The sequence below is a fragment of the Cyprinodon tularosa genome, unplaced genomic scaffold (genome assembly GCF_016077235.1).
Source record: "Cyprinodon tularosa strain WSP-4 unplaced genomic scaffold, ASM1607723v1 ctg483, whole genome shotgun sequence".
NCBI lineage: Eukaryota > Metazoa > Chordata > Actinopteri > Cyprinodontiformes > Cyprinodontidae > Cyprinodon > Cyprinodon tularosa.
In genome coordinates this window covers 239,512-252,046 of record NW_024039211.1, presented here as the reverse complement: position 1 = coordinate 252,046, position 12,535 = coordinate 239,512, and the positions used below count along the sequence as shown (strand labels likewise).

The following is a 12,535-nucleotide window of genomic DNA, read 5'->3' as shown; positions in this document are numbered from 1 at the left end:
ATTTAATCTGCAGAATCCCATTAGAGTTACGGCAGAATAATCCCTGAAACACTTTCCCATGCCAGTCTTCCTGCTTACTCTTTCTTACAGTCGAGCAAATCTGAACTGAAGCAGAGAAAACGTGACTGAAACGGCTTTCTCATGTGGATTATATCCACTTCGCCTCACAGATGATTATTTTCAAAGGTTTTTTTGCTATCTGAAGTGGGGGGAAGTTTTTTGTCACTGTGACAAAAAATTAAAAATATCCAGTTTTAGATTGTTTATCATAACAGAAATAACATGAACATATAGAGTTGTAACTGTTTAGAAATAGATTATTGGGATTAATGATGAACAAAGAAAAAACTACAGGTGTTTAGGGGCTCCACATAAAGCAGAAAGTGTCCACCTTTCTGTTTAGGCAGCTATTTAAACGCCAGTCCTTCAACACTTTAAATCAACTGTGTGATCTGCTTACATTTGTGCTTAATTTAAATCTAACTTATACAGGCGGTATAAGACAAGAACAACAGATTCTTCTTTAAATATTGCAGTTGAACAATGTAGTTTGTACTGCTGATTTAATAATGCTCTCAGAAATTAGGAAAATTGTTTGTTTGGATTCTGAAGTTGGTTTTGGTGAAAAATCTCAGAGATTACCTCTGAATTAGGACATGAATGGAAGCACATTAAATAAAATGAGTGTTTAGATTTTTGTACCAATTAATAAAAACAATGTTTTCAATGGGAAATGGTTTCAAATTCCTTTTGACAAAACTATACTTTACAGGCTTAACATTTGTCTTGTTATCTAAGTTTCTCAAGGCATGCCGTCTTTTTTTAAACTTAAATAATAAACGTGTTTACCCAAGATAGAATTATGCATATGCTTTGAAGCTGAACATAGAATAATATAAAGCCAACTTTCACTCATTCTTTTACTTTCCAGAAAAACAAATCAGTGCAAAATAATGATTTTTATTTAGGATAAGGCATGCATCAAATATTGGCAGAATCAAAACCAAGATCTTAGAAAAACTAAAATACAAAAAACTGTATTACCCCTCTGTGATTTCTTTCTTTTTTTATATCCAGATTACATATACCAAGTCAATCATTACATCTAAGCATTATTGTGTTGACCTCAGTGGGGGAAATGTAAATTGCTGTGAAAGACTATAGCAAACATCTGCTAGTGCAGTTTTATTTTGTTTCTGTTTTTATTACAGTGTCCTGTCTGGCAATGTGGCAATAAGAATAATTGTCTTGATGCCAAAAAGAGCCAACAGATTTTACTTTCATTAGTGGAGCAGTATGGCTATTGCCATAGTATTTCACTTGTTTCATGCATATAAATTGCTTTATTATAATTATGCAGGGAGTTTTACAGATTATATGGACCCTGTAATGTAAGTAGAACAGGAAAGGAAAAACAGAAAAGAGGAGAAAAGATGAAAGAGGAGATAAAAGGGAGATAATGATAAAACATTTTCAGTCTGCTTCATCACCTGCAAAGAGATGTAAAAAGAACAGCACAACCAACAGACATGGTACGAGACATACAATAAAGTAACACCTAGATACTATTGCTGAGGTAGTATTAATATGCAGCTAATGCAGTTTTTAACAAATAGCGATATCCAGGTAATTAACCCTAAATATGTCTTCTATGATTTTTAGTGTCCAGATGTTTAAGAAAATCTGTATTTTGAATGTATTTAAACTTTTGTACCACTCAGATCATTCTGAATTCACTCTTAGTTAAACAACCATATTTCTCTTATATTTAATTGGGAAAAGAAATGGTGAATACAGCCTGAAAATGTATTTCAGATCCAATTTAATGGCTTGTTTTCTTTTTGCAGGTTTCTAATCTGGTGTTTTTGGCTGTGAGTCCGGAGGAGAAGGAGTCCTGGATCAACACCTTCAATGTGGCCATAATCAAGGCCAAGAACAGAGTTTTAGATGAGGTGTGTTTTGGTTTGTTTGCAGGTTGATAAAGGTTTGAGGTTTGAGAAAAATTAAAGTAATTTCTAATGTGCCTTCAGGTGACGATTGAGGAGGACAGCGCTCTGGATCATCTCACCAGAGACCGTGCGAAGATTCCTCACAGCCGCCGTCTGCCCACCAGAGGACACCTCATGGCCGTGGTATAAAGGATCCTGTTTTCCTCCTTCCTGTTCTTCTGAATTAAGAGCTGGCTTCATGAAGTTTTCTCTCATACTTCACCGCAGGCCTCCACCTCCTCTCAAGGCATGCTGACCCTCGACCTCGTCGCAGAGGAGGAAGGGTTCTGTCTCGACTACGACGACGACGAATCCTGGGAGGACAGCTTCCGGGTCGACCTGCAGAAAGAGGGCTCTGGAGGAGGGCTGGGGGGGCGTCAACGGGCCGGGACTGATGTTTCAAAGCTGCGGGTGACTTCCAAAGAGCCCAAGGTGAAGACAGGGAGCCTACCTAGAGGCAGCGAGCGCTCCTGGGGTAAACACGCCCACATGGAGGCCTCCAAAGTCCACAAGAACCAGCAACTCCAGGTGAGACACTTCTAAGATAGCGTTGCTTGAAATCCGATGTAAAAAAACAAATAACATTTCCTGATACTGTTCTGTTTGCAGCAGTCTCCACATCTGGCCGTATGTTTTAGATTGTTTTCCTGTAAAGTTACCATCTGATGACCAAATTTTGTAATTATAAATAAAGCCACCAGTAGATACAGATACATAGATATGCTAGGGATGTCCATTTTCAATATCATTGCTGTATTGACCTGATACCATATCAGCAAGAATCATACGCACCTTTATCACTTAGTGTGGACTATTAAAAAGGCCTAATAAACAAAAGATATTAGAACAAGTGACCCATGTATTATTAACTAATGGGACAAATCAACCTTTAGCAGAAACAGTTTCTATTAGGGCTGGGTAAAAAAAAACGATTTAATCGATTTTGGATCGATTGCTTTACATTTTTGCAAAATCGATGTGTAGGGAATGATTAGTTTTATAGTGACACCCGTGTTGTTCATGTTCAAATGAGCAGGCGTGTGCAAATGCCGACCCTAGTAACACACCGCTCAGCAAGCTGTCCCAACTGAAGTCTGATGTCTGGAACCATTTTGGATTTAAAACAACTAAAGATAATGTGCTGGATATGTGACATTATAGTGACTTCCCACTTACCTTGATAATGAGTGGCACCTCACACTCGTGCTACAGACCACCAAGATGACTTCTAGCTAGACAGCTGCAACTATAGCCAATAGGTGGACTGAAGACATTAACGTATGGGGGCTGACCAGCAAACACCCTGTAGTTGTACAGAAAATGCTGCAAATATGGTTTGTGTAGCGAAGATTATGCAGCTCATGCGAGTGAGGCTTCACTTTTTCACTTTTCACAAACAAGTTTGCACTTTTGAGACAGTTTTGTTCACATCTCAAGTTTAAACTATCTGATTTACAAGTTTGCACTTTGTGTTTAATGTGACAGGAAAAAATAAAATACATGAGTATTTTAAAACACATTTGAACCACTTTCATTATTGTAAAAACAGATCAAATCGAAATTAATCGATTTAGAACTTTATTAATCAAAATCGAATTGATTCAGGACTTTGGCCAAAATACCCAGCCCTGACCTGCTCTGGTCAGTTTCTAGCCAACAGATTTTTTTTCTCTTAATCTTCTTTTAAATAAAAAAAGTTACTGAATCACAGCATTTATAAAATCAATGAGGCTTCCAACATCACAGATCCTCCACCGTGCCTAACAGTGGGCTGGAGAGTCTTTTCCAAATATTCATCCTTTGTTTCTTGTCAAATTCACCTGCAGTGGTTGCTGCTAGCTAGCTCAGTGACTAAAGCATCCAGCTAAAATCCCAGTAGGATTTAACAAAATTAACATCTTCAAATTTATTATGTTCATTCTTTTATTTGTTTTTTGTTTTTTTCCGCTGTGCCTTATGAACAAACAGTTGGAATGTAGAGTAGTTTAAATCAGTAGCTAATAGATATTTCCTGCTCTGCTTGGCTTAGATATCTTGTTCTCTTGTCTGTCCCATTTTGAAAGGATGGGTAAAATAAATTTGATTGACCTAAATAAATAAAATTTATTTATTCATTAGGAGAAGTTAGGGGGACCAATAACTGTGCCTTCGATGGTTATGTTAAAAACAGTTTTTAGCATTTCCTCTATGAATTGATGTCGTCAACGGTTAGAAATAGCTTTTCAGTACGTTTATGATGCAGCTGCAGTAAATTAGAGATTTGTTTTAGGGCTTTGTGCACTGAATGTTGGAAAGCCTTTAAGACAACCTGGGAACTTTTTCCTAATTCTGAATCAATAGCAGAGCTGATTCATCCTGATTTGCTCCATTAGTTGGTTTATAAAGTGTAAAAATTTACGATGGGATGTGCTTTTATGTCATTTTCTCTGTAACCAAAATTCGTGTCCTTCTCCAATCCTCGTGTGCAACATTAAAACTGTGTTTCATTCATCTTCTAAACCAGAAACCGTAGCATCTTTAAGGCACAAACGTCTGTCATTTCCCCCCTTTCAGGTCCTTCAGGCGCAGTCTCGAACGCCCCAGCCAGGGAAAAGGTTCAGCATGCAGGGTCGGAGTCGTTGCGCCTCCATGGATGAAGTCCTCTCCTCCAGGTGCATCAATTCAGACGAGAAATCCATCTAATCTGACTGGAAAATGATTATTTATAATCTTTACTCTGCTGTCTGAATGTGGAAGTGTACTGGAACACCCGTCCTTGCATTTCCATTTCCACCTTTATGGTTCCCCAGAGCAGAACTTCCCAAACGTTTTAGCCTATGATAACAGCTTGAGTGACTGATAACCCCTTTAAAATACATATAATAATTTTACTTTAAATCAGCATAAAGTGAAACTTAAAGTTATATTCAATTTAATTTATTTCAGAAACATTTATTTATTTTATTTCATCATTTAAAAGTTATATTTAATAATTTAATGGGAAACTTAATTATTTACTAACCTTTTAAATAAGTAAACGGTACATTTTATTATATATAGCATGTTATTAATTTAATTTTGTCCCTTTTTACCCTCGATACCCCTTTGGGGTCACATCACAATGATTCCTAAAAAAAAAAAAAAGCATCAATTCCCCACCTGGTGTCTCCGGACCCCCTGGGGAGCGTCCGCATCCCCCACTCTGGGAACCCCTGGTCTGGAGGTTTTCTAAATCAGCCTTATCTGCACTAATGATGAATATTTAATCTGTCATAGAGGAAATTAGTGATTGTAATTCAAATGTAAGGATTTTTAAACAAACACAATTTAAGAGTTTTTCAGATTTTCAACATTTGAAGCCAGTATATGAGAAAATATGAGAATCTAATTTGGAACTGGAAGTTCACCAGAGTAGAAAGCTTTACATCATGGAGCATCAAAGCCTGCCATTGATTTCTAATACGATCCTTGTTCCTGCTGTTGACTTTGGCCTCGTTTTGTTTGTAAATAGGAAGGGAACTGCTTTCCCCTCCTTCCTTATTTGAATCCTAACTGAGGCCCTTCTGTTTGGAGTTTGCATATTGTAGTTTGCATTTGTTAGGATTGTCAGCAGTTATTCCAGTTTACTTTTGAGAGTCCAGAACCAAACGTTTGATTAGTAAGAGACTATAAAGTCTTTGTAGGTGAGCTTGCGCTTTGGCTTACCCTGCATGTTTCTTTTTTCTCTTCCAGATAAAGATGCATATTATACATTATATTTACTATTGATTTAAGTCTGTTATTCTTCAGATTACTGGAGAAATGTGTGGCAAAATAAGAACACAGGAGAAAAATAATACAAAAAAATATTAATCCTTGATAAAATATTAAAACATTCAAGAAGCAACTTTTGTAGCATTTTCTGCTGTAAGTTGTAAGTCTTTTGTGATGTTTCTACCTGCTTCATACATGTAGACGCCTACATTTCTGTTCAGTTTTCTTGCTAAATAGCTCAGACTCAGTCTGATTGGTTCAGAGAATTTCTCAAAAATGGATTTTGGATTTGTCCATTCTGAAGCGTGGATGAGCATTGATCAAAACAATATTTGGTATTCCACATATTTTCTGTCCTTGCTCCTTGTGGAAAAAACATCTGGACTTTTTTTGATTGTGGCTTAAAGTTCAGATTTTTTTGAAAAGGTTCTTCCCCCTTTTAGCTGTAGCTCCTCTGTCTGAGTAATGCTGCCTTTCTCTATCAGCCTAAATGTGAAACATAGAAATAGACCCTTTTTTTCTTCTTTCTTCATACCTCTGCATTATCATTGAATAAAATTCTAATAAAATAAACAAGAAACAAACTGATTGACCTCTGTGCTCACAGCCTCTGATATGTTTTTGATTGAATTAATTTTCACTGATACGATTGAGCTCTCAGAGCTTTGAAAATGAAAGAAACACACTAATACTCCGGTAAACTTTCTTTCCAGACCGGCGATGATTCGGTCAGAGTTTCGTTCGGCTCTTCGTCGCTGTCCAACCGAAGAGGAGGCAGGCAGCGGGACCTCCATCCAGCCCGTCGGCCAGCTGCAGAGCCTCATCGCTCAGAGGATGCAGAGAGCCCAGGAGCTGCTGGAGGAAATGAGGCTGCAGGTCTGACGTCCTCAGAAACATCTGTCCCTCATCTGTAAACTGGATAACTCGGATTGTGAATTGTGAAATGGTGACTGGGAATGTTGCTGCTTATAGGAGCTACAGAAGGCCAAAGCTGAGCGAGAACGAGGAAGCAGCTCAACGCACATGAAGGGCATCAACTCCCCTCGACTTCACCACCTCAGGGGTTCAGACTCCCCCCATTCCAGGTTGGTTTCATCAGATTTTATTAACATGAAGTTGAAATTTTTGCAGGAGCTTTGAGATCTCTGACAGGGTGGAAGGAGAATGCTCTGCAAAGATCAGTGTTTTATGGATCTTTCACGTCCTCAGCAGGTCATCGGGGTCTCCGAGGAGCAGGAGCAGCGACTCGCCTCGTCTCCGGGGAAAAGATTCACCTCGTCTGAGGGGAAGAGAGTCTCCCCGATCCAAAGCTAAGAAGAACCGCTCCAAAGCCACTGACTCGCCTCGCTCCAGAGGATCTCAGTCTCCTGCAGCTAAAGCTGGCGACTCTCCTCGCCTGAAAGATTCTCCTCATCTGAGCCGCTCTCCTCAAACAAAGAGCTCTGACGCAACAAAGCTCAAAGGTCCATTGGGCGCCAGCTCCACCAGAAAAGATGGTTCTTCTCCACAGAAGACTCCTGAAACTCCTCCGTGCTTGAATAGATCCAACTCCTGTCAGGTGAAAGGAAGCGATTCGCTGCAGGGCAGCGAAACTGACTCCCCTCATCTAGACAGCATCAAGGAGACTCGCCGAACTCAAAACTCCCCAGCTCTATCCAGATCCTTCGATTCCTCGCTGCCCAAAACCCCAGACAAGCATCGCCTCTCTCCTCCTCCTCCTCTGGTCCCTCTTGAGGAGGACATGGAGGTGGAGCGACGGCGCGCTGAGGCCGAGCGGCTCCTGGAGGAAGCTGTGTCGTCCTGGAAGGAGGCGCAGGAGGTCCTGCAGGAAGTGAAGGAGCTGCAGAGCCAGACGCTGAGGCGGCAGAGAAGGAGGACCTATGAGAAGATGACAACATCGGGTGCAGCAGCTTCACAACCTGCAGCGACCGCCGCTGCGGACGAGGACGACACTCCTGCCTCCCCGACGTCCCCAGAGGACGACGATGAATCTGAGACACCCTGAAAAGCACTAACAGGTCCTCACGCTGGCATATTTTTTCTTCTTTTTCAATGCAGCGTTACTCTGCATGCTTATGCACAAAAAACAACGTTTACACAATTTCTACATTTTTGATCCTATTTCTGGTAAGATTTGCTAATTTTTATTAATCAGGGCAATGGGATACATGTGATGACACATTTGGATAACTTAAAAACCAGGGATATATTTAATTCCCGGAGATTTCAGGACTTCTATCCTGCTGAGCGCTCCACGCTGCCACCAGGCAGAAACCCACTCTGCTGTCAGGGCTTCTCCGTCTGTAGCAGGAGCTTCACATTTAACTTCAATCAACGCAGCTTTAATGGAGAGGAGCTCCCCTTCACCTTCTCTAACGATGCTGTACGGTTTTCCTTTGATTGTTCGTGCAGAAAACAAGAAAAAATCTTCCAACCAAGATGTCAAAACTTTTTGAGAAAAAGTCAATGAAGAGCACAAAATGACTTTTTTTTAAAAAAAAGAAACAAAATATTGACTTTAGATTTCTGCACTGAAATAACCAGCTTGTTTGCTGAAACATCTCTGAGTTTAGCTTGTAGCATGTCTGGTAAACTGCTGGGCATGGTTTAGTTTGTAGCTTCATGAAGAATTAATCTGCTTCACTTTCCTTCCAAATTTGTATCAGTTTTTGTTATACAATCGCAGTCTTTTCAAGCTAACGCCAAAATCAGGGAGTTTACGTTAAAAACATGAGCAAAAAATAAATAAAAATGGAAGCAATAATTTATTATTTTGTTGTTTGTAATTGTAGGCGGAAACAAAGCCTCAAACCAGCTCAGATATGACAAACTCTGCACTATGAACTGAACTTTTTACAACAACATCACTGCATCCAATTTGTTTGGTTAATGCTGTTTATTTGTTTGGTTGAAGACTGAAATCAGATTTGTTTTTTTTGCACAGATGCTGAATACTTTAAGGTCAAGTTTTCATCAAAGACCTCATAGAAACTTTTATATATTCTAAATTTGTATCTTTAAACCGTTTTCCATCAAAATATACTTCAAAGATATGATCCATAATATAAAAGATCTGAAAAGATTTGAATATGAAAGATAAACTAATTGAGTCAAAATGTTTTTTTTTAAACACTGATTTAATTTATTAAGGGGAGAAAATATCCAAGCTAATCTGGCTGTGTGTGAAAACGTATCTGCTCCACCATTGCGGTGGAAATCTTGACATTTCTATTTTGATAAATTGCTTTAATTCAGGCCCGTTGAAATACAGTCCAGCATAAATGACTGTTTTTGTTTCATTTCACAAAATCTTAGTCAGAGTTAGGCTTAAACTAATCCTGGAACCCTTGTGCCGTTCAGAGGCAGGCTTTCTGATGTTTCTCACTGTTTGAGGTTTAAGTCAAAAACTAATGGCTGGACTTTTTCCTTAAGGATTCACTGGTTTAGAGCTTCCATTAATTACAGCAAATTGGTCCCTAAGAACTAAAAAAAAGCCCCACACCATCATAGACAGTTTATTATTTTTTTTTATGATGAGGCGGTTTATGTTGCTTTTGTTTATACATCAACATTAATTGTTTCTATAATCTTGGATGACAGAGATGTTTCATGGTAAATATGGGTTAGTCCCTTGTGTTCTGTTTGGTTAGCAGTGGTTCTAGCCTTTTATTAAACCATAAAATTATCTGAAACGAGTTAGATCTGGAACGCTTTAGCCGTTACATCCTGGAGGAGTCATCAATGACCTTTTGGTGTCATTTTGCCTGTCACCCTGGGGGATGTTCACTATTGTTATTTTTGAATACTTGAATAGGCTGAATCCCAAACCACCCCCTAAGCACTACCCCTTAACTATTAATTATTAGTGTCACTCGCAATAAAATCACACAGCTGTGGAAGGCGCATGGATTATACGTGGGGGGGTATAAACATGAATGGGTCGGCCTCTTCCCTCCAATGGAAGGAGAAAGCAGTAATTCCTATGGCAACACAGTGATGCCGCATGCGCATAGCTGTAGCTCTGTGGCGCAGGTTAACATACTGTAACATCAGAGATTTGCCGGTTTCTTAAGAATAAATCTGTCCAGTAAAACGATGTGAAGATGCAGCAAACGAGTGAATCTTACATTTGAATTCACGTTTTTCCTCCGCCACTAGTTCACCATTTCACCCGCTGCCAAATTCCTGTGAGCCTGCACTGATGTACTCAATATTTAAGGCTGAACTGCCCACTTGTGCTACCCACTACGTGGTTTGGGACCATCCTTAACGCGGCAGACCCTCTGGTTAGTGTTTAGGGGCCAGTTTTCCTGTGGTTCACTGCAATCCCAGATCCTCAGACAGGCTCTGTAGATCCCATTCCAAGCTAATGTCTGCAACTTTTTTCCCTCATCATATATCTTTCAGCCTTCTTCATGTCATCACACGGGTTCTGTTCGATCAGTCTTGATTGTACAGGCGCCTTTATGTATCTTGTAACTGAGCTTAACAAAGGAGAAGGTACATTTTCCTAACAGTCCTAGGTAGCTTTGGCTAACATTTTCCCCTTAATATATAGAAATAATCCTTTCGAAATTTGTTTAAGGATCTGAAAAAATTAAGTGAAACAAAGACAGAAAAAAGCGGCTTTTTCACATCACCATACATCTGACCCTACTGATTTAAATACACAAAACATTCAAAGCATTGCTGTGTTCCAAGTATGATGGATACTGTGTTTAAACATGCATGATTACATCTTAGACAGCGGTAATTTGTTGCAGCTGGTGAGATACATCCTTCATTGAAACGTATGACAAAATGAACTGTGTTGCAGCTGAGGAGGGCTGGGACAAATCTGACATTCATGGCTGGATAAACGTGCTTCACATATGACCTATTAAATTACCGAATTAACAGAAAGTTGAAATATACAAAGATAAGCTTCTAATAAAACTCATCCTGCTTTTTCTTTTATCGGCACTGATATCATCCATATAATGAGGTGCTTCCTGCTTAAGTGGGTGTGATTAAAAACACTCATTTAAAATCCTGTTTTAAAAAATGATGCAATTCATTCATGTTTTAAATAGATTTTTTTTTTATTTCTTGTGCTCTAAACTATGATTGTATTTGCCTTTTAACAGCTAATGTTTTCATCACACTTGTAAGACGTACTAACATTGTAGCTTGCTTGTTCTTGTTTGACAAAGAAAGAATAATAACCCATAAAGGTCCCTTACGTTAGACATAGTGCCATCTATTGGCTATAACGGGTTATTGCAACATATGCAAAACCTATTTGGTTCCTACTGAGCTGTTAAATAGCATTAAAATGCTAACAAGATGCTAAGCTTTACCATATACATATAGACACATTAAACTGTATCAGGATTCTCTGATTATGCAATTCTAAACTACAAAAACAAACTATTCTTAGCTATTATTTTGCATATGGGCTTGAAAGGTTTTTTAAATGTTTCACAGTGGATCTTCGAGTACTTTTTTTTTGCATCAGAGGTAAAACTGTGGTGATGGTTTTCACCTTTTGTCTAAATATTTCTATTGCATTTAAAGACTCGATTACGTTTATTTTGTGCAATTTTTATAAACTTTTAAAGAAATAGAGGCCTTTGCAATTTGATAATTATAATTATATTTCAGTTTTTTTCTGAAAAATCTTTGGTCCATACTGCTTTTTTTTAATCTTTTTTTTTATCTACATGAAAACTCTTAATAGAACCAAAAATACTGTAGTAGCTACTCCAGGCCTGCGTGGGGAGCTGTAATACGCCACAGGAACCCCCCAAAACAGAGAAGACGTAGCCCTGAGGCTAAAGGTACGGCTATGACATCATAATAAACAAAACTACATTAGTTATATCTTTGTTATAATCCATAGAAGATCTCAGATGCTTCATATTTTAATCTGTTTCTGAAAAATATTGCTTTAAAGTGCATCTCACAGACCCAAAAGTATAAAAAGAACTGCTTCATATTCAGCTTATAGGCTAAAGGGATTTCACCAGAAGCAGAGAATACAACTATTTACCATTACTTACATATTTAGTACTTGAAAATGTCAGTTTTCACTGTGGGGACATAAAGGATGTTGAGAGCTGCTAATGTTCTGTTAAGGTTTAATACCTTTGTAAAAAGTCACATTTTGTAATATAAACTTTCTTATTTTAGTTTGCCAGTGTTGCAATGTTTGATAAGTTTTTACTCTCCAGTTTGTGGGTTTTTGCACATTTGTCATAAATACTGAGAGCATGAATAAGAGCACCGGCGCTGACAGAGCTAAATCACATTATGGTTTGTTTGTACTGTGAGTGATAATGTCGAGAGGATGTGATGCAAATATATTAATTTGTAAATTATCTATCTGTTTAAGCACATTTTGAAAAAAAAAAAGCATTTCTAGTCAGAATCCAATGCTGTGATAACCGTTTCTGTAAAAATTATGAGTTATTGCATTTTGTTTGCTGACTTTACTTGACTTTAGATGTATTGTTGTTGTTTTTTTGTGTGCATCGTTGGGGAAACCAAAACAAAACACTGCAGGTTTTCTATGTGAATCCTTTACAATATGGAGGAACTAAAGAGTCACTAAAAAAAATAAAACCCGCCATTTCAAATATTATTTAAATCATGCAATTTGAAATCCAATATCATGAGTTTTCTAATTGAACATTTTAAATTAAATTATTAAAGAGTTTATACATGTTTTTTCAAATACTATTTCTAAATAGAGATTTAAAAACTAAAATTAAAGGGGACATAGAATGATTCTATAGGGTATTTGGTCCTTAAGGTCTGCATGTGGGTCACATTGG

The 12,535-nt window shown here is 38.1% G+C and overlaps 1 protein-coding gene across 3 annotated transcripts in view; it reads left to right on the top strand.

Annotated features, from left to right (window-relative positions):
* plekho1a (pleckstrin homology domain containing, family O member 1a) overlaps nt 1-11,110 on the top strand; it is a 29,445-nt gene extending 18,335 nt beyond the window's left edge. The window contains exons 4-10 of one of the 3 annotated variants that reach the window (XM_038302191.1): nt 1,848-1,952; nt 2,031-2,132; nt 2,217-2,516; nt 4,542-4,639; nt 6,434-6,596; nt 6,693-6,805; nt 6,933-11,110. In XM_038302191.1, the coding sequence (XP_038158119.1) occupies nt 1,848-1,952; nt 2,031-2,132; nt 2,217-2,516; nt 4,542-4,639; nt 6,434-6,596; nt 6,693-6,805; nt 6,933-7,725 (1,674 nt within the window). In that variant the 3' untranslated portion in view covers nt 7,726-11,110. Of the gene's footprint in view, nt 1-1,847; nt 1,953-2,030; nt 2,133-2,216; nt 2,517-4,541; nt 4,640-6,433; nt 6,597-6,692; nt 6,806-6,929 lie in introns of all 3 variants that reach the window. The other 2 variants (XM_038302190.1, XM_038302189.1) reach the window with 2 other exon arrangements.
* Nucleotides 11,111-12,535: the final 1,425 nt, after the last annotated feature.